The sequence below is a fragment of the Mus caroli genome, unplaced genomic scaffold (genome assembly GCF_978045245.1).
Source record: "Mus caroli unplaced genomic scaffold, Mus_caroli_1 scaffold_12, whole genome shotgun sequence".
Taxonomy (NCBI): domain Eukaryota; kingdom Metazoa; phylum Chordata; class Mammalia; order Rodentia; family Muridae; genus Mus; species Mus caroli.
In genome coordinates this window covers 56134523-56157529 of record NW_028227267.1, presented here as the reverse complement: position 1 = coordinate 56157529, position 23007 = coordinate 56134523, and the positions used below count along the sequence as shown (strand labels likewise).

Genomic DNA, 23007 nt, shown 5'->3' with positions numbered 1-23007 from the left:
GTGGGGGTGTACAGAGTCACATACTTCTGCCCTTAACTTTCTTGACTTCATGAATAAATGATGTAACATACTGCAAAGAAGGGAAGACAAAGAGAGGGTAACAGAGACCTCCCGTTCCAGAAGTTCAAGGTTATGCAGTGCACTGTTAGGACTGTAACTCTCTCTCTAATACACCACTGGGAAATGCGGGTGTTTATGCTGTTTGTAGCTGTGTTTCTTGTGTGGGGTTTATCCCTCGTTAGAAACCAAGCATAGCATTGACTTTCACTAAGGATAAAAAGTTTAAAGATAGGACCTAAACCATTGTAGAGGGATCCATAAACATGGGGTATGAGTCATTATTTGACCATATTTAATACCAACAAAGACACTCTTAGGAATATTAGAATATAAGTCAGTTGTCAGTTTGGGCCAGGAATCTGGTCTGTGATCTCAGGTAAGTTGGCTTCCCTCGGATGCCAGTGGGTTTGGGGTGCTCCTTGTATCTGATTGGTTGTTTTGTGTGAACAGCCTGATCAGTAGCTTTTAACCCCGATACAGGAAAACCAAGGCACAGAAAGCTTAAACATCTTTCCAAGGTCATATGGCCTCTTAAAAGTATCATCACGGGCTTGCTGCAGAGTCCTTTTCCCACCACTACCTGTCCTGTACTGACTAAAGCCAGGAGATTAGAGGAGGGACTAGTGTGTGTGTGTGCGTGTGTGTGCGTGCACGTGCTTACTTTTACTGTTTTTAAAATTAATTAAAGAGTTGCCTTCTGAGATGGTGATACATGTAGGGAAATGAAGGCTTACCACGTTTGTGCCTTTTCTTTTAACTCCTATGACTCTAATTCTCCTCAAAAGACATGTTTGTGCTGGGTTTGCCGGGGTAGCACTATTGGTCAGGGGTAGGTGGGTCCTCGGCCTTTAAGAATCACTCTACCTCAGTGGGTGGGCTTTATATTCCCATTCTAGAACCAAGGCCTGCCTGCTTTTCATCCATCCTGTTAATGTCTTGTCAAGACCAAGTATATGAAGCTGAAACTGGAGTTCTGGTGTCTAGCTCCAAAGAGTGTGCGCCCCTCTTTTCTCACTCATTGCTCGGACTAGAACAGCAGTTGCCATAGTGCATTTGAAGGGTCAGCAGCAGACACAGTTTCTGTATCAGAGGTTTTGTGAGCTGGGGCTTTATGGAGAGGACAGTACTAACGTTGGCCTCTCCCCCTTCCTTTCAGTGAGCCCCAGGGGATGTGCTATGTTGAAACTGCTAACCTGGATGGCGAGACGAACCTTAAAATACGACAGGTAAAGTCACATCATGACTCGTGCAGATATATGGTACAACTATCCACCATGCACGCTGTGGAGAAAATGTCGTTTATCCATGGAAGATTATCCATTAAACCCCAGTGAAATAAAGGTACAGAAGATTGTGACCCCAGTTATGGGGGAAACTTGTTGAGGCCTGGGAATGAAGACAAGTGAGTTTCCCCAGCCCCCAGTGTGCCATATCTTCCTAAGCTCTGCCCACAGTGCTCAGGACAAGAGCATCCTTACCAGGCTGAGCCGGGGAACTGGAAGAGAGCAGCTACCTGGGCTTATGGAGGAGAAAATCCAGGTGTCTCAGCTTGCATCTCCAGTTGGAGCTGCTATTCTACCAGTGGGGGGCCAAGCATAGACACACTGTTTCCCTGCTTTGAGTGCTTTTTACCATTATTCTTATGAGCTGCCTGGGGTGACCTATGAAATATTCCACTACCATCTTGACCCCCAAGCCCCTATAAACTGTGCAAAATAAGACTTTCAAATATTTTTGCTCATACTAAGAACACATAGGAAAGTGCCTAGACCACAGGGGGTCTGCTTATCTGGAAAGCGACAAAGTCTCTGAAAGATGTCTGAAGAAGCAATGTGTGACGTTCAGATATCACAGTGATGAAGTCGGTAGGTGTGCCCAGGCCAGAGAGTGACCTCTGTGACAGAAGAGGAGTGCTGAATTTCTGCTGCCCAGGCTGAAAAATGCAGAGTAACGCTGAACGAACGTTTAGATATAGATTCTCTAGTCGGTGGACATCTCCTGATGGGCCACCGCATTTACAGCACTCTTGGTTAAGTTAACCCTTTCTGGGCTGCTCTGCCAAACCAGGCTAATCTCCACTGAAAATGAACCATTGTTCCAATGCCAGAAGAGGGAGCTTCACAGAGAAAAACAGAACTAGGAGAAACTGATAAAGCAAAGCCTGTGGCACAGGGAGGAATTTCGAGAGGGGAGAAGCCATGGTCAAATATAGTGCAAAGAATAGATTTCATGCATAAAAATACTAGGGATTTGACCCTCCTGGAGTTTTTTGCTTCATAAGACTGAGTTTAATAATTCATTTCACCTATCTTTATTATTTCCTATAGGCATTTGGTCTAAAATTTTTTCTGTTTGAAGAAGCATTGATGAAGCTTGTCAGACTATTTTGTTAGGAAATATTCAGAATAAAAGTTAAAAGTTGTAAGTGTAATGAGGGGGTACACTGCAGAATATTAAGGGGTCATTTCTTCTGACTTTCTGATGTGTTATAGGACAGCAGCAGCATTGCCTTCCGTCAATTCATGGACTGTTACTTAAACAAGGCTGGTTCCCTCACGGGTGGGAGCTTCCTCTTCTGCACCGTTGAAATCTTTTGACATCTGTGTGTCAAACCATGTAGTCTTGAGGGGCTATGGGATTTATCAGATGATCGCATGGCAGATGGCTCATTATGTCCCTATGAGTGACAGAATGCCACGCCGTCTCTTCAATGTAGATGGCAGTATGTGATCTTCTCTGTTGGCTCACCGTTCCATTTTAGGGCTTGAGCCACACAACCGACATGCAGACGAGGGACGTGCTCATGAAGCTGTCAGGAAGGATAGAGTGTGAAGGGCCCAACCGCCACCTCTACGACTTCACCGGCAACCTGCACTTGGATGGGAAGAGGTTTCACGGCTTCTTTTCTTAATTATTTCTCTCCCAAGTGCCCCACCCTGCCTCCTTTCTTAAATGTGCCAAGAACTCTTGGAGCTTTGGAAAGTCCTAGCTTCACATTGTTTGATAATAGTGTGTTTTCTTTTGTTTAGCTCAGCTCCGAGAGACTGAAAGGCCATTTAGATTCATTTAAAACTTCCCTCACATTGAAGGAAAGAGGAGAGAAACGAGTCAAAGACCTCATTTGGGGCTCATAGAAAGTGGCTTATTCTTTCTTGCTTGGGACTTGCTAGGCCAAATAAGTGATCACGGTTGCATTAAATGGTTCAAGAAAGCAGCAGGGAAGTATTTGATGATCCTCAGCTCACTGCACATGGGAAACAGATGTGACGCTTCTCGTTAGCTTTCTTCTAAACAGCATGCTTTTTAAATTGTTGCTTGTTTGTGTTTGTGGTGCTGCGTAACTGGTAGATCAGCAGTTCCCCAGCAAGCCTCACCACAACTCTGCTTGTTTTTAGAACATTGAATGAGATGAGGCCGTGACTATTACATAGTCAGTGCAGTGTCCATTGTGCAAGCATGAGAGTTAGTGTGGACTTCTGGTCCCCACATAAAAGCCATCCCAGTGCCGGGAAAGTTCAGATTGGCAATGAAGTCCATTGGCTAGCCAGCTAAACCAGGAAGTAGGAGAGACTCTGTCTTGAATATAAGGTGGAAAGATAAATGATGTTGACATCTGGCTTCCACATGCATAATCACACATGAACACAGAAGCATTACACACACACACACACACACACACACACTCATGCACACATGCACACACGCATGCACATTGAATGACTTTCTGTCTGAGGATGTCTTTTGTCACGATGTTGACCTGTGATCTACCTGATGATACTCTATAGTCCACTGTCTGGGCTCTTCCCCTTACTTTGAAAAGACCCTTGACTAGGGGCGGTAGTGACTGAATGTTAGGACTCAACAGATGGTCAATGTGATAACCAAGCATGCAAGTGCTTCTTGGTAGGCATTTCGTGTGTAGCCATCCAGCGTACTTCCTGTCTGAAGATGGTCCCTCAGATGCCCCTTAATCACTATGCCATTAGACATGAGTTTATTGCTATTTTTTTTATAGTCTATAAAGTAAATTTGTTTTCAGAAATGAATAAGCTTGTGGCTTTTCAGCATTTCCTTTATCAGTGTTGGTTGCACAGTGGGATTATGAGACATAATCCTCTCTGACATTTTATAGAAAAAAAACTCCATCCTATTCTATAACAAAGAATGGAAAAAATAGACATTTGGGGGAGGGAAGATGGGCAGATTAAGCAAAGAATAAATTAGCGAATTTGACTGGCTGGAACATTTGGTGTGCTGTAGACATATAAATGTTTTCCTTATCTTAAGCTCCGTTGCCCTTGGGCCTGACCAGATCCTTCTGAGAGGCACCCAGCTCAGGAACACACAGTGGGTCTTCGGCGTCGTTGTGTACACTGGACATGACAGCAAGCTCATGCAGGTAAAATGTTTTTCTGAAAAGCTGTGCCGATTTTGGCTGCTTTTGCTGTTTGTTTCTCCATCTCTCTGTTTTCCTCAAGGGTGGAAAACACAGACCAATGTGAAGCTCAAGTTTATCCGAGGATGTACATCCAGGGAAAAGCGATAGTTTTGGTTCCTTATATGATTCCTACTGGCCCTTGCCATCACGCGGCCACAGTCTCTCTGAATATAAGTGGTCTTTGTTGTCTAGGTCCAGAAGGGGCAGCTGGCTCTAACTTTGTCTTCTGGATGTAAGGAGGGCTTGGAATTTTCCCCATTTGCCCTCTGAATCCCACTAATTAGTATTTTATAGTAAACTCTTACTATATGAATTCTAAGTCATTTAAAAGCAAGGGACTGGAACTAATGTTTATTATTCATATGTCAAAGAAATAGTACTTATTTAAAAGAATTTTTCTTTTTTTTTCACCTTTTCTTAAATTTTTGTGTATAGACTTAATAGCTAATGTTTATATGGTCACATATTTGGTCAAATGTCTTTCGAGCTTCTATACAAATCAGTGTCTCTCTGTGTCATTTCTTGCGTTCTTCTGATATCTCTTGGCATTTGCTGTGTGACATTATTTCTGGGGAGACATGAACAAACCCATATTCTTCTCAGACAGGGAACCAATGACAAACCAGAGCACAGATACTATCAAAGTCCAGCTTGGCGAATCAGTGAGTTTAATGGGGTCACCTATAGGAATATGGGTGAAGAGGGGTTATTTAGAAGAGCAGAAATTATTCAGAGACAGCTGCATCACCAAAGCCCAGCCAGCATGGGTAATGGCTTAAAATCTGGAAATCTGGAGCACACAGCCTGCCCGCATCATGACAGGTCCGAGAAGGTTCTTTCCAGGCAGCGTTGTTGGTATGTGCCTCTTCCAGGGCTCTGCTTCTTCCAGGCAGCTCAGCTGGTCTGAGCCTCTTCTAAGTAGCCCAATTAACTGGAAATAACTTTTCAGCAGTTCTTACTGTTCATAGATTCTCTGGAAGGGAAAAAAAAACCTAGTGAATTTGATCAGTTTCAGGGACTTCCTGTAGCCACTGGGTTGTTTATTTTCGAAGTTCAAGGAGCTGCCCTGTAGGATTGAATGCTTTACCTTCCCTTAGAAAACCTGTGTCTTAAAAAGCTTCCTTGCAAGATGAAATGTTTTATATCAGAGGAAATTAGTACATAACAGCATTGAATTTTGTTACTTATATCTACTAAAGAGAGTTGGGGTTTCTGCCGTTTTGTGTAGCTTCCAAAGCCACATTTGAATTATGTCTTGGCTGAAAAATGTTTGAGTCTTATGCTAAGCCATCTGAGTACATTAGCCCAAAGGCTAAATCTTTACTTTTGGAGGCCAGGGAGGTAAAGTAGTAATATGGAAAATATAAAGTTCTGTGGATGTATATGCAAGAGTCTCCAATCCCAGGCTTAGAGTGCTAGTTAATGCAACACAAACATAGAAGGCATCTTAATTAGAAGGCTGTGAGAGTTCCTGGAACCAAAGATTTATCCTTGGAGTTGTTGGGTGATAGGAAGCTGTGTGGATACAGTACTCACCTCTGAGTTCCTCATGTTGAGGGCTTATAGATTGGAAGACCCCAGGCTGATCCATGGCCATGAGCACTCAACGTCCAACAGTGCCAGGTTCCTAGATGCTGAGTAGAAAGGGACTCAGCACTTAAGGCAGATGATGGGCTGGGATTGTGAAGGCAGACTAAAAATGGGGCTGGACCAGAGAATTCCATGAGCTAATTTCTCAAGTCTTTGATGTTGGCAAGGTAGGAGGAGTTGACCTGTTGAGGGAAGAGAAGATAAATGTCAATTGGCGTCAACTTGGAGGAACAAAGACTCAAGAAATATTGTGATGTCTTAATTGAATATCAGAGAGAGCTACCTCCAGATGCCAATGGATATGAGTCTCACCAAAGCATCCTGTTTTGGGAGCAGGGGTCTGATTTGGGGTGTCACATGTTGTTGCCTGGGATAAGAAAAGTGGTAGGAGGAGATATTCAGAAGCATGGGGGAAGACACAGAGCATTTTGGGGATGGCAAGGGAGACCTTTAGCCCCAGAAGAATATATACAAAAAGTGTGTGTTGGATGGATGCTTTATAGCAAGTAGAAAAATGGTCTACAACTGCCATGGCAGCTCTTGAGTGAGTGAAAATTGTTCTGCATATGAAGGAAAATTTCTCATATGTCTGAGATGTGTCTGATCTACTTTCCTTCTCAGCCCTCGGCCAGTCACAAGATTAGAAGTTACAGTTCATTGTTTCTGAGCAGTCTGCATACAAAGACCATCTTGACAGATAGTTTCACGCCCTGCCACCTCTTAAGCAGCCTTGAATGTTTGCAGCACATTGCCAGTAAGCCACAGCAGACCCTCAGAGCTGTGCTCACCAGAGCTTCTGTGTTTTTACACTGAAGTGGTAAAGAGAGTGTGGGTGGGAAGCTCAGACTTGGGTAGAGTCCCAAGGCTAGTTTTTCAGATCATACTTATTAAGAAGTCAAGTTGTCTCCAAGTTCCCTCATAACCTGAGTGGTTTTTTCAGGATATAATATTGTTCTTCTAGATCACATATTAATATTACAGCTTCAGGGCTCAGGCCAAGTGTACTTTATATCAGAACATCCCCATCATGTCTTCAGTGGACAACGTGAGCTCATGCCATTTTCATCCTTTGAAGGCAAGGGACATTTTTCCTGCCCTGTGTGTGACAAACCTTGGCAAGACTTACTGTTGTTGACAGACCGAGAGTGATGGAAAACCCCGGAAACATCTGTGCTAGACTTGCTGTGCCTTTAGGGCTGAAACAACATGAACAATGAAATTTCAAAAGGAATATAAAATAACATCCACAGCTGGAAGCCATTCTGTTCATGAACTAAGTGTTTACACTTGTGTAATTGACAGCGGAGCCGGAGCTGGATGACTTTTGGTTCCTGAACACCCATTGTGTATCTTGCACCTGTCAGAGCTCCCTCAGGTCATGCTTAGTGTAACTACACACAGCACCCACTCAGATCATTTCTGTTGGTTGACTTAATGGCAAAGAAGCAATTTTACTAAACTATAGGAAACATTGGCTATAATAAAGCATACATTGTTTTCTGCGTCACATATATGTACTCATTTATTCTTTGGCATGTGGAAGGTGTTTTTATTATTTAAAATATTTTAAAATTTAATGTGTATAGGTGTTTTGCATGTATGAATTTCCATGTGCCATGTGTTTATGGTGCTGGCGGAGGCCAGAAGGCAAAAAATGGTGTCAGATCCTGGAACTGGAGTTACATGAGCAACTAGATGGGCCCTGGGAATTCAACCTAGGTCTTCCACAAGAACAGCCAGTTCTTAAGCATTGAGCGGAGCCATCTCTCTAGCCCTGGTAAGGCTATTTTAAAGACAGAAGAACTAAATCATAGCAACCCCAGCTTAGCTTACACACCTAGAAAGAGTGAGACCTGGTCTAAAGTCCAAGTCTATACACTCCAGGCTTATTCTGACTAGCATTCTGATGTCTGCTTTCTCAGGAGGAGTAAGATGTATACAGTACAGGTCAGATTCCAACATTTGCAACATCTGACAGTTTGACCTATTTTTCTTGTAGTCCCAGACATTAGAGTAATAGTGTCCTTTAAGAATTTTATAAAAGAACTCATTGTTCTAGTTGTAACTGAGCATTAAGAACTCATTGTTGCAAGTGGAAATGTTTGGAAAAGGGAGTGAGTGTGCTGAGCTTGGCTTTCCATGCTGGGCTTGTGTTAAAACCTGGAGTTTTAGGTTGTTTCCTTGTGTTGGATGAAAAGCCTGTTTTCTTAACCCTAGTGGTTGACTGGATTTCAACCACTTCAACTTACCGACAGGGTCACAGAAATGAAAGCTTTTTGTCATTTTCTTCCTTCCTGCAAATTTAATGACTTTTAATTAAATACAGAATTTAAAGGATTTGAATAATCAGTCTTGAAATAGAATGACTCCTGGATCTCAGCTTGAGGTCAGATGTGGGTGTACTGTCCCCGCAGCCTTCCTGTGGTGCCTGACTGATTATAAGATGGCCTTTACTAACAAATTTTCATCTTGACCCTGGAAGAGTTTTCTTCAAAGTCCATAAAAAACAATTTAGTGAACTAACAACAGAGCAGAATAAAAGGAACATACCCAGAAGACAGCCTAAAATTCCCAAGTGTCACTGTTACCCAACTTCCTCATCCCCAGTGAGGAATCCCTGGTGCTCACAAGTGGACAGAATTTCTGGGTGTACAATGGAATTTGGAAATACATGGGTGATGCTGTGATATGAGAGTCAGTGTGCAGTAGACTGAGCTCATCTAGGAAATTCAGGCTAGCCATCTCTGTGAAGTTCTTCTTGGGGCCCATCATTGGCACATCTTAATCATCTTTGGAAATTTCTTTTATAAAATTGATTCGGACATATAATAATCTTGTTGATACCACATGATTGTCATTTCCACTGTTGAGAGGATATAGTCTCAGATCTTCCATATGAGATGCCATGAGCCTCAAGTGCAGCTTTCCCCCAACATCTTGGTATACCCAGGTCCCAACATAAGCCTCAGCTCCAACCAAATTGTTTTTACCAGGCATGAGGCTTTGTTCTCTTCCTGCCCTCTTGACTATCTTCTTTGCATAACTCAATTCAAGGTTCTTTCACTGTAAAAGCCCTTCCTTGAGCTCTTCAAGTGAACCTTTGTCCATTTGCCTTGTTATCTACCCATGTTCTCTCTTACTTTATTGATATATCTGTACTTTCTTCCTTTTTCATTCCTTTTACTGTAAGGAACATGTATGCTTTAAAAATATCTCTGATACTTATCTCAGAGCTAACTTATTGGTTTGGAGGTTCTTTCTCCTCAGCTGAAGGATTAGCTGTGTGTTGGTTGCTTTTAGACCAGACTTACATTAGCTAGAGGCCACTGTGCTTGTGAAAGTTGTTAATGTTGTGCAAAGGTGTAAATGAAAGTACAGAATAGATCATGCAGGGTTGGGGTGTTGTCTTAGTCAAGGATCTAATCTGTATAGAGACATTATGACCAAGGCAACTATTTCAAGAGAAAGCACTTAATTGTGAGCTTGCTTACAGTTTCTGAGGTTTAGTTCATTATTGTTATGTAGGGGTGTATGGTGGTATGCATGTAGGTGCTGGAGCAGTAGCTGAGATCAGTAAGGAGAGAGAGAGAGAGAGAGAGAGAGAGAGAGAGAGAGAGAGAGAGAGAGAGAGAGAGAGAGAGAGAGAATGACTCTGGGCTTGGCATGAGCTTTTGAAACCTTAAAGTATACCTGCAGTGATATACTTCCTTCAACAAGGCCACACCTTTTAATCCTTCTAATCCTTTCAAATGGTACCCTTCCCTGGTGACTAAACATTTACATATATAAGCCATTCTTATTTAAATCACCTCAGGTAAGTTCTTTAAACTGTAGAATGTCTTTTAAAAACTAGTCTGTTTACTCAATACTATGATGCACTTTTTAATCCCATTATATATTTGGAAGAGAAATAATCTTTTTCATTTCCATCATTGAATGTGGTTGTTTTACTGCATTTCTCCTTACCCCTACATCTAGCCTGTTCTGTGGTGGTTACTGACTTTCAATACTGGTTCACAGAATTCAACAAAAGCACCTCTCAAGAGGTCAAATGTTGAGAAGGTAACCAACGTGCAGATCCTGGTGCTGTTTGGTATCCTCCTGGTCATGGCGCTGGTGAGCTCTGTGGGGGCCCTGTTCTGGAATGGGTCTCATGGCGGAAAGAGTTGGTACATCAAGAAGATGGGTGAGTCCTGGGGTGACTGCTGCTCACTACTGTGGGTCAAATCTCTTGGAAGGTCTTTCCATGCAGGGTCTGTGAGTAGTAGTCATGCCCTCCTCCTCTCTGTTCTCCACAGCATGATACCTATGCCTGACTTTCTGGTAGCGCAAGCATATTAGGACTCACATGTAGACTGAAGATGGGTGTATGTGGAGACTTTTTATGACCAAATGATTTCTTCTCAGCCATTTTAAAAGACATTTTCTTATGGTTGCTCTAGGGATGACAACATGAGAAACCATTTGTGCTTTATTAACTTCACAAACATCAGACCAGCACACTTCCATGCTCTCCCCTTCTAGACTATTATTGTCATATATGCACTGTCAACCTAACAATACAGCATTACAGTTAGTGCTTTGTGTAATCTCAGATCTCTTAAAGAGCCAAAAGAAAAGAAAAATAATAAATGCTTGTGAGCTTGTTTCTATTAACCGACTTGTCCACTCGTTCTGGTTGTCTTCTGCTTGCCTCCTCTGGAGCCTCCCCTCTTGGTTCCCAGAGTGCTGCCTGGCTACCTCTGTAATAACCACACGCCCCTTTGAGGCCAGTGAGGGCACTCCCCTCCCAGGAGAGTGCTATTTCTGATCCCTCATCTCTCTCCTCCCCCAGTCTCTAAAGAGCAATCAATACAATGTACAGTGATTGAAATAGTCTTTGGAGTGTGAATGGGCTCAGTAACTTCTCAGTCTCCAGAGGAGCACATAAGGAAGGCTTTCATTGTGAGCATCTTTTAGGGGGAAAAAGTCCAAAACTAAATGCAGACTTCCACTAAAGCTGTATGGATATCTTTTTTTTTTGTCCATAGACACGAACTCAGATAATTTTGGCTACAACTTGCTAACGTTTATCATCTTGTACAACAATCTGATTCCTATCAGCCTGCTGGTGACACTTGAGGTCGTGAAATACACGCAAGCCCTCTTCATCAACTGGGTAAGTTTCAAAGTGGAGTGAGTGTGAAACATGAGCTGCTGGAGGACTGCCAGCCACCGCCCTCTCGCACTCTCCGGGAGCCGTTGTCATCTCATGGAGTCCTAGAAAAGAAATCATAGAGGCTGTTAGCTGTTAGAACATGGGATTAAGCCAGCCAAACGGATGGCTGGCATCGCCACGGGTGGGGAAGGTGGAGGAGGATGCGCAGGGGATGCTCATCATCTGGCCACCATGGCTGTGCTTCCAAAGTCTCATTTACATGAAAGCAAAGGCCTCTCATGTGCTCACCAGACTGACCATTCTGCACCAATTTCATCATGACAGTCACCTTGGACGGACTGTAGGGGCTGAGGTGAATTTTTAAAGGGATTGTCATGGTTATTAAGCTCTAGGCCATTATTTTTTCCAGACCAGGCACTTTCATGTGTGTTTTACATTGGTTTTCACAATAAGCCTGTGAACAAGGCACTGACCCAGATCACAGGACATGAGGTGATCCTCTTGAACCCAAACCTAAATACCATGGGTCACATTGTGTCGTAGGTATTGTCTGTCATCAATGCAGCTCCAGTTTTAGCCAAGTTAAAAGGTAGCCTTTAAATGAAAATGGAAGGATTTTGAGATGCCTGGGTCTGTGTCAGTCTTAATGAGCTATGAGAAGTGCGTGTTGTCTAAAGGCTCCTTTCCCTCCCCTCTTCCCCCATTTTCTCTTTCAGGACATGGATATGTATTATATTGAAAATGACACTCCTGCAATGGCCAGGACATCAAACCTCAACGAAGAGCTGGGGCAGGTGAGAGCCTGTCTGGGGACTTTGGGGGCAGTGCTGTGAGCAGGATGCAAGTGTTAGCAAGAGGAGATCTGGGGGGATTTTGCAGGAATAGTCATCCACGACTGTGGTTACGACATTCAGTTTGCAATGTGGCAATGAATGCTATTGTCAGCTGGCTTTAGAGACATAAGTATATCATTTTGCCTAGAACATATCCGAATGAACTGTGTGCAGAACGTTGTACACCAATACAATGTGATTTTGGATCTTTTTCAATGTGTTTGTCAGGACAGATAACAAGGAAAACAGGGTAAGACGTTGGCTATTGGGCCACCCCACAAAGCATGGGGGGTCGTTTGAAGGATGGGCATTGCTGACAGAGTCCAGAGAATCATGACTTTTGGGTCTCACGTTGATTTCTATTTGTTCATTCCAACTCTCTTGTTGAATTCTGCCTGCCTCTTCCATTGAACCACTACAAAGCAGAACCTTTTTGGGAAACATAAAATGTATTCATAGCCTAAAGTAATTAAAGACTATGATTTCATTTTGCACATCTTATACCTCCAAACAATCAAATTTATCCTCAACCTAAAGTAATTAAAGACTATGGTTTTATTTTTTGTATCTTAATCCTCCTAGCAATCCAATTGGGAGGTGGTGTGCCACATGCTCATTTTATAGATTTGTGATTGGGTCATCTCAGGGAAGGAAGCCTGCTGATGAATGACAGGTGGAGGACTGGAGATGACCTAAGTCTGGCCTTTGTTTCCCTGCAACACCTGCCACATGCCCCTCTGGGAAGATGTAAGCCTAATTTCTCCTTCATCTGGGGGCCAGGAATAGGGTCCGATGTCCTCTCCCTCTTCTCTCCCCTTACGGACAGAGTCAGTCTTGCAGTGACATCAGAGCATTTTGAGTCATTGCTAGAAGTTGAAGCTCAGATTTCTCAGTCACATTTTGTAATAAAATAGAACTCTGTAGTCACATTTTTAGGTGAGTCTGCTCCCTTGATATTTTCCAAATCTAGTTAGAGATAAGAATAAATTTTTCTATTTTTTAAGTAGAAAATTTTGAACCCACAGGAGTACTCAGGTCTATTTGGTGCAGTGAGGTGGATAATCATTTAAAGAGAATAGCCTGGCACAGAGCATACATCTTCCTAAAGTGAGGCCCATGTCCCTGTCCTCCCCTGGTCCATCTGCACTTCAGGTACACAAGATGAGGGGCAGAATCCAGTGCCACCTGTCTATCATCTATAGGTGTGTGTATATCTATATCTTTATCTATATCTAATTTATATGCATGCATTCATCTTTCATCGATCTCTGTGTGCATGTGTGCCTGCATCTATCTCTGTCTGTCTACATACTTATTTTCTATCATCTGTCTTTCTGTCTGTCTGTCTATCATCTACCTGCATTCATTCTTTTCTACAATGGCATTGCCGTTGGTTAAATTCTACTCCTACAAGAATCCATAAGTACTTGGTGTGTATCAGATGGCATTTGCCTCTTTGAATCCTTCTCAGTATTTCCAGGCAACATTAATGCCTGTCGGCTCTATTTTCTTAAGCATTCTTTACAAACACATGCACACACACACACACACACACACACACACACACACACACTGAAATGCCAATGTGGTTAGTCATATGTCTGTGTTCTTCTGGAGATGTTTGAGTCCATCTGGAGCAGGCTCGAGCCCTGTATAGTCAGCCAACTGTAGGTCAAGAACGTGATTGTTCCTCCAGTGGTTGCATCTGTGCCAAATATACACAGAAGACCCTTGTAACACCGTCCCTATCTAGCACAGTGTGCCGTTTCTATTGTCTTAGGCGTTACACACCATCTAAGATTATGAGAAACACCGAGAGGAGGTTTTGTCTAGTCTTTGTGCAAATACTGTACCACTTTATATTGTTGACCTGAGCATCCAAGAATTTTGGTATCCACAGAGGTGCTCAGAGCTACCCCTGTGGATATTTAGGGATAACTCTGTACCTGGCCTTCGGTTACCTTTGTCAGATATAATTCTCCTCAGATATAATCGAACTGACCCAGCGAGATGGAAGGACTGAAGGTGTTCAAGAAAATGCTCAGGATGAAATACTCTGCCCTGACTAGGCATGGGGAGGTTTTCTGAAGGAGAAGTTAAAATTTAGGAGGGAGAGGGATTGCAAATTTGACAATTCTTTATAAGATTTTCCTTCTTACTATGTTGATAACCTTTTAATTCTTTTTTTAAAAAAGACAGAATGAATTAATTCTGTTTTTAGTGTTCCTAGATTTACTCTGTAAGAAACAAAATTTGTTATTAATTAAAAGCAACAAAGTTAGTTTTCCCATTAATCAATATGATCAATATGCATACATGTTTGAAATATCATGTATACATCATAAATATATGTAATTATTATTTATAAATAAGTTTCAATGTAAAGTATGTGAAAAAGCTGCCTGTCCCAATTTGATCATTATGTAATCTTTTAAAAAACTATCTTAATTACAATATTATTACAGCACTTCTCCCTTTTCCTTTTTTTTCCTTAAATTCCTCCCATCTCCCATCTTTCAGCTCCTCCAATAACCTTCTCAAATCAATGGCCTCTTCTTCTTTAATTATTATTGTTATACATAATTCTATAAATACAACCTACTGAGTCCATTTTGTGTTGCTCTGTGTTTATGATCATGGATGACCATTTGGTATTAGACAACCAGCTAGGAGGCTCATCCATGGGAAAAACTAGTTTTCTCTCAGAAGGTGTGCTAGCCAGTGTTATGTCAGCTTGACAGAAGCTAGAGTTATTTTGGAAGAGGGACCCCAATTTGAGGAAATGCCACCAGCAGACTGACCTGTAGGCAAGGCATGGCTGCATTTTCCTGATTGGTGATTGATGTGGGAAAATGGAGCTCACTGTGGGTCATGCTGCCCCTGTGCTGGTGGTCCTGGGTTCTGTAGAAAGCAGCTAAGCGAGCCATGGGGAGCAAGCCAGTGTGCCGTAAGCCTCCGTGGCCTCTGTATCAGCTCCTGCCTCTAACTTTCACTCCTGAGTTCCTGCCATGACTTCCTTCAGTGATAGAGGATGACCTGAGAGTTGGAAGGAAGAATAAAACCTTCCTCCCGAGTTGCTTTTGGTCATCATGGTTTATTACGGCAATAGATACCCCCATAGCAGCCATGAGTTACCTGTGCTAGGGATACAGCCTGGTGAGATTTTCTCTTTCCAAGTTGGCTGTCTGTTGGTGCTGTCATCGCTTAGGTCTTGTTGAGGTAGCATGGGTTGTAGCTTCCCTTTTGTTTCCAGGAGACACACTCCCACACTAGCCTTCTTGCTCCTCTGGTTCTTATGATCTTTTTCACCTCCTCTTCCTTGATGATCTCTGAGCCTTAGGTACAGGTGTTATCTTGTAGGTATATCTCTTGGTGCCGGGCTTCCTCTATGATCTCTGCATTTTGGCCAGTGGTGGATTTCACTGGTGATCTCTTTTGCTGCAAAGAGCAGCTTCTTTGATAAGGTGTGAGAGCTACATTTAACTGTGAATGTAAGGATAAATATTTAGACTTTAGTTAGGAGTTATGCTGTCTGGGCCAGGTGTGGTGGCTCATCCCTTTGTTTCCAGCACTTGGGAGGCAGAAGCAGGCAGATATTCAAGAAAGAAAATAAAATGGTCAAACAAGCATGTACCAGGCCAACCGAGACTACACAGTTGAGACTACCTTTTAAAAAAGCCAGGGCATATGCTGGTCTGGTGGCCGTAGGTTCTCTTCTGAGATCTGAGACCTCATTAGCTCTAGGAAAGGATAGGTTTGTAGCACCAGGAATGATTAGCATGCTGTTGAGTGGGCTTCAAGTTTAGTTAGGCAGCTGTTGATTACAGCTAACACACAGTGCCACTTCTGTGCCTTTAGAGATGTCTTGCTATGCTGGCCATTTTTAATCCAGTCAAAGGGAGGACTCTTAAAAGAATTGCATCTTCTGTAAGAACATGCAGGCACCTGGGAGAATGAACTATATCACTGAAATGTTGACTAATAGCCAGTGATGCTGACAGACCATAGCCAGTGATACTGACAGACCTGGCCAGTGATGCTGACAGACCATAGCCAGTGATGCTGACAGACCTGGCCAGTGATGCTGACAGACCATAGCCAGTGATACTGACAGACCTGGCCAGTGATGCTGACAGACCATAGCCAGTGATGCTGACAGACCATAGCCAGTGATGCTGACAGACCTGGCCAGTGATGCTGACAGACCTGGCCAGTGATGCTGACAGACCATAGCCAGTGATACGGACAGACCTGGCCAGTGATGCTGACAGACCATAGCCAGTGATACTGACAGACCTGGCCAGTGATGCTGACAGACCATAGCCAGTGATACGGACAGACCTGGCCAGTGATGCTGACAGACCATAGCCAGTGATACTGACAGACCTGGCCAGTGATGCTGACAGACCATAGCCAGTGATGCTGACAGACCTGGCCAGTGATGCTGACAGACCATAGCTAGTGATGCTGACAGACCATAGCCAGTGATGCTGACAGACCTGGCCAGTGATGCTGACAGACCTGGCCAGTGATGCTGACAGACCATAGCCAGTGATACTGACAGACCTGGCCAGTGATGCTGACAGACCATAGCCAGTGATGCTGACAGACCTGGCCAGTGATGCTGACAGACCATAGCCAGTGATACTGACAGACCTGGCCAGTGATGCTGACAGACCATAGCTAGTGATGCTGACAGACCATAGCCAGTGATGCTGACAGACCTGGCCAGTGATGCTGACAGACCATAGCCAGTGATGCTGACAGACCTGGCCAGAGAGGTTACAGAAGCTTCATTTCTTCATTACACAAGTGTAGAATTAGTAATAGAAAAGGTTTTGTAAATGTCTATGAATTAAAGTACATCACTTATGATTGATTTGTTTACCTTTATAGACTCACATTTAAATTTCATGCAGGTTTTCAGATATACAGACAACTTCATGTCTTGTTCCTTGCATCTTATCCCACCCATCTTTTTAAAAATTACTTGTTTATGTGTATGGGTGTTCTGATTGTGCATATGTCTGTGTACCACATGATAATCCAGAAGAGGGCCCTAAATTCCCTGAAGCTGGAGTTCCAGATGGTTGTGGCCTACCTTGTGGTTGCTGGGAATTGAACCCAGGTCTCTCCAACCCCCTATTACTCTCTCTGCATTTTGTTCATTCTTTGCTTAGGTAAAATACCTGTTTTCAGACAAGACTGGAACTCTTACATGTAATATCATGAACTTCAAGAAGTGTAGCATTGCTGGTGTGACCTATGGGTGAGTATGTTTGCCAGCTTCGGGCGACCCCATTCCTAGTCTTCCAACAAAGCATGGCTGTTATTTTGTTGTGTTGAGGGATTTGGATGTGTGGTTGCTATTAAATATGTTAAAGGAAAAAGTGGGTTCCCCAGTGAATCTTTAAACAGCTAAAATATGACTTGTCTCTTCAACATTACTGAGAGGTCCCAGGGCACCTGTGGATTTGTACACATACTCTGAGAATCACTCATTCTCTGTGTTTGGATTCATCTCCTGACCACTCGTTTTTTTCCTGCCAGCCACTTCCCGGAACTAGCCAGAGAGCAGTCCTCAGATGACTTCTGGTAAGTAAAGTCTAGCATGTCTTACAACATAGGGGGGACACATCAGGATAGTCTTAAGTCTAAATATAAATTGTAAATATGTTAGTCTGAAAAAGAGCCAGGATAAGGTTTAAATTCAGATGGGGTTTAAATCCACACCACAGAGCTTGTAACATCAACAGCCTGACTTCTGTCTAGCCCTTTCCATTTACAGCCACCTGCAACTTTTTAACTTATTTTTTAAAATTCTATATTTCAAAATAATATTTTTACACTATTTAAAAACTATAGACATTGTAGGGCTTTGTACATCTGGGGAAGATCCAGCTCCCTCTGCTCTGCTGTGGCCAGCTCACTACCCCAGGCCGTCTTCCCAGTCCTTTGAAAATATTTACTTTTTGTATTTCTTTAGCAGATGAACTTTTAACTGTGACCTTGGGGTAGGCTGTTTTTCTTCATCATGTTGGGTAGCTAATTTACTTTTTACCAGGACATTTCTGTCTTATAAATTTCTCTCATTGATATTTGTATTATTTCTGTTAGGCAGATAGTTGGGCTTTGAGTTGATCCTCAGGTTTTGTCATCTTGCTCTTCCCTTCTCCGTGCGTGTCTCCTGCATTTTTAACCTTTCTTCCTTCTTAGTAATTTTTATGCACACTCACTTCTATTTCTCAGGAGCACACTCCAGTTCTTGCTTTTATCTGCCCATTTCCTCTGTTCTCTCTTTTGTGTCCAACACCTTAGATTTTCACTGAAAACTTGGTGAGCACTAGATGTGTGCTCATATTTAAGACCTTTAAATCTGGTTTGATTTTGTGCGTATGAGTGTTTTACCTGCATGTGTGTCTGTGTACTGTATGCATGCAGTGCCCTCAAAGGCCACATGTGGGTACTGGGAATTGAACCTTTTTAAAAGAGGAGTTTTGATTTCACAGTAAAATCACCAAGACACAGAGATGTCCCATAAAATACCTACCTCACACAATGCTCTCAGTGATGAACTCTCTGCCCTACTCCATGACCTCCATGATGAGAGTCCCCCACCACAGTGCATTCAGGACTTCCCAGGAGCCAATTGTAACATCTCAGGGTCACTGCAGACCACATCTGACATCAGGGTCACTTAGTGTTATATGATCACCCTGTGAGCATGAACGTGTGCATACTGATATATACCTATCATCATAGCATCATGGGAAATATGTACACGACCCACCAAGTCCTTGATCTGCCTGTCCACCCCTTGTCATAGACACCCCACCCTGGGGGCTACTGGGATATTTTCTATCTCTATAGTTCTGCCTTCTTCAAGATGTCTGAGTTGTCACCTGCCGAACTCGACTCCTTTTACTTAGCAATCTGCGTTTGATGTTCCTTTCTGGCCTTGCTTGGCTTGGTAGCTTCATTCTTTTGAGCTCTGAGTGAGACTCTTAGGTTTGGAATGGTTCTGTTTTGATCCCTCTATGGGACGAACCTCACATTTCTTTCTGGTTGTGTTGGCTGTTAACATGTGTTGAGGGAGTGCTCTTGCAGGCTCATCATGTGGGCCTGAAGTCTGTCCTGTCTACTGCTTTCTCTGTGTCTCACAGGTACCTTGTGCTTCTTTCAAGTACCTCACATCCCTCACCTCACAGGTACCTTGTGCCCCTCACAGTACCTGACACAGCACAGGTACCTGGCATGCTTCACAGATATTTTGCGTCTTTCACATAGGCCATTCTTCTGCTTTCTAATGTTCCATGGGGTTACCACCATGAGCTATTAGCTGTTGTTTTACCTGCTGTACTAATCCATTCAGAAGTAAGACTGACATGGCTTGCTGGTGGAGGTGAAAGAGTGTGTGGGAAGCACACTCGCTCCAGTCTGACAGCCCACAGCTGTCGATCCAGTATCCTTTCTTTTGTTTGCTGTCTTCTCTTCACTGCGTGTGCTCTGGCCATGAGTGATGAGGGACGGGATAGTCCTTCCTCTGGGTTGTTTTTTTGCCTGGTAGTTATTTAAGGACCAACTTACATGACACTCATAGTGTTGATACACTTGTGATTCTTACTCTTATAAATCTGTTGTTATTTATAAGAACTTGTAGCAGTTTGCTTATAGAAAGGGTTAGGGACTTAAGCTATTTTAATGCTTGATTCATCATTCTAGATCCCTAAGCATTGATTGCAGGACTATGGGTTTTTTAATTTGGGGTTCTTTTGGAGGACGGATTCTCTCTAAGCAGGGACTTTTAAAATTGAAGAATGGATCTTCTTCTTCCTTCCAGCCGGATGACTTCTTGTCCCAATGACTCATGTGACTTCAATGATCCCAGGCTGTTAAAGAACATCGAGGACCAGCACGTGAGTGTACCCCTCACCCCTAGGACAAAGAGCGACGAGTGGGTCACTGTTCATATGTGACATATGCTGGCTTGATCTTCTACAAGTCTTAGGTAGAGGACCACAGCTGCAGTGAGTTCAGGGGAGACGCAACCTTGTCCTATCCAGACGACAGCATCTCACATACCCAATGATGACCCGTGTAGGGCTGAGCACTCATGACCAGTATTTCTCAGCATTGTGGCCAGTGCGATTCTCTGCTCTCACTCAGACCAAGGTAGAGGCCAGATTGTGTCTTTGTCATAAATATCGATATTCAGAAGGCAGTTTGACAACATGGCCAGCCAACAAAACAACAATAGAAGGCTTTGCCCTAGGACCCACGTGCCTTCCTTCCGAGGGCTTGTCCCTAGGCTTATAGTACCACACATGAACTTTCTACTCAATTGATTATTACCTTTGGTCTTCTTTGAAATAATGGGTTACCTTTTAGGCACAGAGATGTCCCCTCTAGTCCTCCCACTTAGGGTTCTAAGCCCCTTCGCAGAAACTTGCTTAGCATCTCTTAGAGACCAGACACTGTGGGTGTGGGTCAGTGAAGGATGAGAGGAGATATGCGGAGTTACCAGCTAGTGTGAGCCTGCCATGCTCCCTGCACCCCCCTCCCAGCCCAGACACTTTGTCTACATGCAGTATCCGGCCAGGTGACATGCACCTCACTTGGAACAGTGATATCAGTAAGAACCATGACCATGACAGCTTAACCCTGGGGTCTCGATCCTGCCTGAACCAGCCACAGTGCCCCCAACAAGGCTTGTAGATCAGAAAGAGGATGGATGTTTGTGCCCTGACCTTGTCTTTGAACCTCAATTTCAGAGTGTTGTTTCTGTGGACAGGAGAACCGTGTCTAGTGGGAGGAGAGGGAGAAGGAACTAGGGTCTGTAGGTCGTTCTATGTCTTCTGGTTCTGCTGGCTTCTAGATCCCCCTCCCCCCAACAATGACCCCTGAGCCTCAGACCAGGAGCTGTGTTGTACCACTGGAGCTGAGCACCACACAGTCACTTGCTCTCTGCATTTTGGTCAGGTGTAGTTTTCTCTAATAATGTGTCAAGTGTATTTACACATTTAAGAAAAAAAACTATAACAACAATTAAAGAAAAAGGCCATGAATTTTAAAGAGAGCAGGGAGTGGGGTGTGACACAGGAGGAGTCAGAGAGAGGAAAGGGAGAGATGATGCAATTATATTTTAATTTAAAAAAAAACCTAGTTTTTTAAATAAGCAAGTGAGCAAGCCATGGGGAGCAAGCAAGTTAGCATCACCCCTCCATGGCCTCTGCTTCAGTTCCCACCTCCAGGTTCCCGCCTTGGTTTCCCTTAGCGATAGAATGTGACCTGAGGGCTGTTAGCTGAAATGAAGCCGAGTTGCCTTTGGTCATGATGTTTATTGTAGCACTAGAAAGCAAGCTAAGACGCGTGCCTTGGGAATCTTGGAAATGGAACTGAAACTTAGGGAGCAAGGACTTAGTTCCAGGTGGAGACTAAACTAAACCTAGTTACGCCAGCATCCCAAATGACAAGACAAAGCTTACGTCTGAGTCTGCAAAGTAAACCACAGCAAATGTACAGAAAAAAAGATTTATAAGAAAGAGCAGTAGACAGGAGTATCTTGCGCATGACCACTGAAAGGACAGCTCCTTTAGACTATTAATTTAATAGTGTCTATGCAAGCAAAGAAAGGATGAAGGTGGCAAGGGATGATACTAGACCAGAAGTGGCAGGCCATGGGGACCTGGAGTGTAGCTAAGGGTCTGAGTTCTGTGTAAAAGGGAATGGAGGGCTCTTCCTGGGTCCTAATTGAGGGTGCTGGGATCCAGGTCCGTATGCAGCTACTGTGGTACAATTCTTGGTTAGTGTGTGGGGAAGCACTGGGCTTGTGCCAAGCAAGTTAAGATAGAGAATAAAAATGAAGGTGGAGTATAGGAAACAACTTTATTGGCTTAGTCCACCAACTACTAGGTTATAACTTAACTAGTTTGCTTCCAGCCTGATGGGTTAACTGGCCTCAGGTCCTGTAAGGGGACCAAAGTTTAGGAGAGCAATCACAGTGCTGTTTGGCTCGGCAGGCCCACAGTGTAAGTGTTCAGCCTCCCAAACCTTGATGAACACACTGCCTGATGCACATTAGTTACCTGAGTGTGTTTGGGCAATAAATGAGCAGTGTGTAAGCCAGTTCTGGTTTTATAAGACTTAGAAGTCCTTGGTAAATGGGAAAGTGTACTGTATTCTAAGATTTCAGATAAAACCATAGGATTCTTTTTCTTAAGGATGAAAGGAAAAGTTTGATTAAACAGGGAATTTTAGGAGTGGATAATAGAGAGATTAGACACTCAGAATACTAGATGGTGGTGGGCAGGACAGTGCCTCCTGATGGCACCGGGGACTATGTTCTGAGGCACAGGGCAATGGGCTCAGGGGAAGTGACTCAAATCATTACACAGGAGAGCCCACTGAATGCAGGCAGATGGCTGTGGGCATGAAGGGACACTGAGAAAAATATGACTTGTTTGAAGACCAGAGTGTCATGAGGTGGGCTCTATGGAGGGAAAGTGTCTGGGCATGGAGCAGTGTTCTCAGCCTGTGGGTTGTGATGCACGCCTTTGAGGGTTAAACAATACTTTCACAGGAGTCTCCTAAGACCACTGGAAAACAGAGACATTCATATTATGATTCATAATAGTATCAATTACAGTTATAAAGTTGCCATCAAAATGATCTTATGGTTGGGGATCACTACCACCTGAGGAAAGGTTGAGAGCCTCTGTCCAAGAGTCTGAACTTCTGAACTCTGTGTCAAAGCAAATGGCAAACTCTTGTTGGGTCTCTTTTTCTTGCTTTGAGACAAGATCTTACCCTATTTTCCCTGGCTAGCCTCGAGCTCGTCTTGTAGACCAGGTTGGCCTTGGACTCATAGACATTCTCAAAGTGCTGGGATCAAAGCTGTATGCTGCTTTCCCTGGCCTCACCCTGGATCT

The 23007-nt window shown here is 43.4% G+C and overlaps 1 protein-coding gene across 4 annotated transcripts in view; it reads left to right on the top strand.

Annotated features, from left to right (window-relative positions):
* Nucleotides 1-23007, top strand: part of Atp8a2 (ATPase phospholipid transporting 8A2) — a 556425-nt gene that overhangs the window by 150203 nt on the left and 383215 nt on the right. For all 4 annotated transcript variants that reach the window (XM_021182071.3, XM_085828704.1, XM_029469106.2 and 1 more), the window contains exons 8-16: nucleotides 1217-1286; nucleotides 2822-2949; nucleotides 4348-4459; nucleotides 10109-10274; nucleotides 11119-11246; nucleotides 11963-12040; nucleotides 17260-17348; nucleotides 17630-17674; nucleotides 19920-19995. In XM_021182071.3, coding sequence (XP_021037730.1) covers nucleotides 1217-1286; nucleotides 2822-2949; nucleotides 4348-4459; nucleotides 10109-10274; nucleotides 11119-11246; nucleotides 11963-12040; nucleotides 17260-17348; nucleotides 17630-17674; nucleotides 19920-19995 — 892 coding nt within the window. The remainder of the gene's footprint in view (nucleotides 1-1216; nucleotides 1287-2821; nucleotides 2950-4347; nucleotides 4460-10108; nucleotides 10275-11118; nucleotides 11247-11962; nucleotides 12041-17259; nucleotides 17349-17629; nucleotides 17675-19919; nucleotides 19996-23007) is intronic.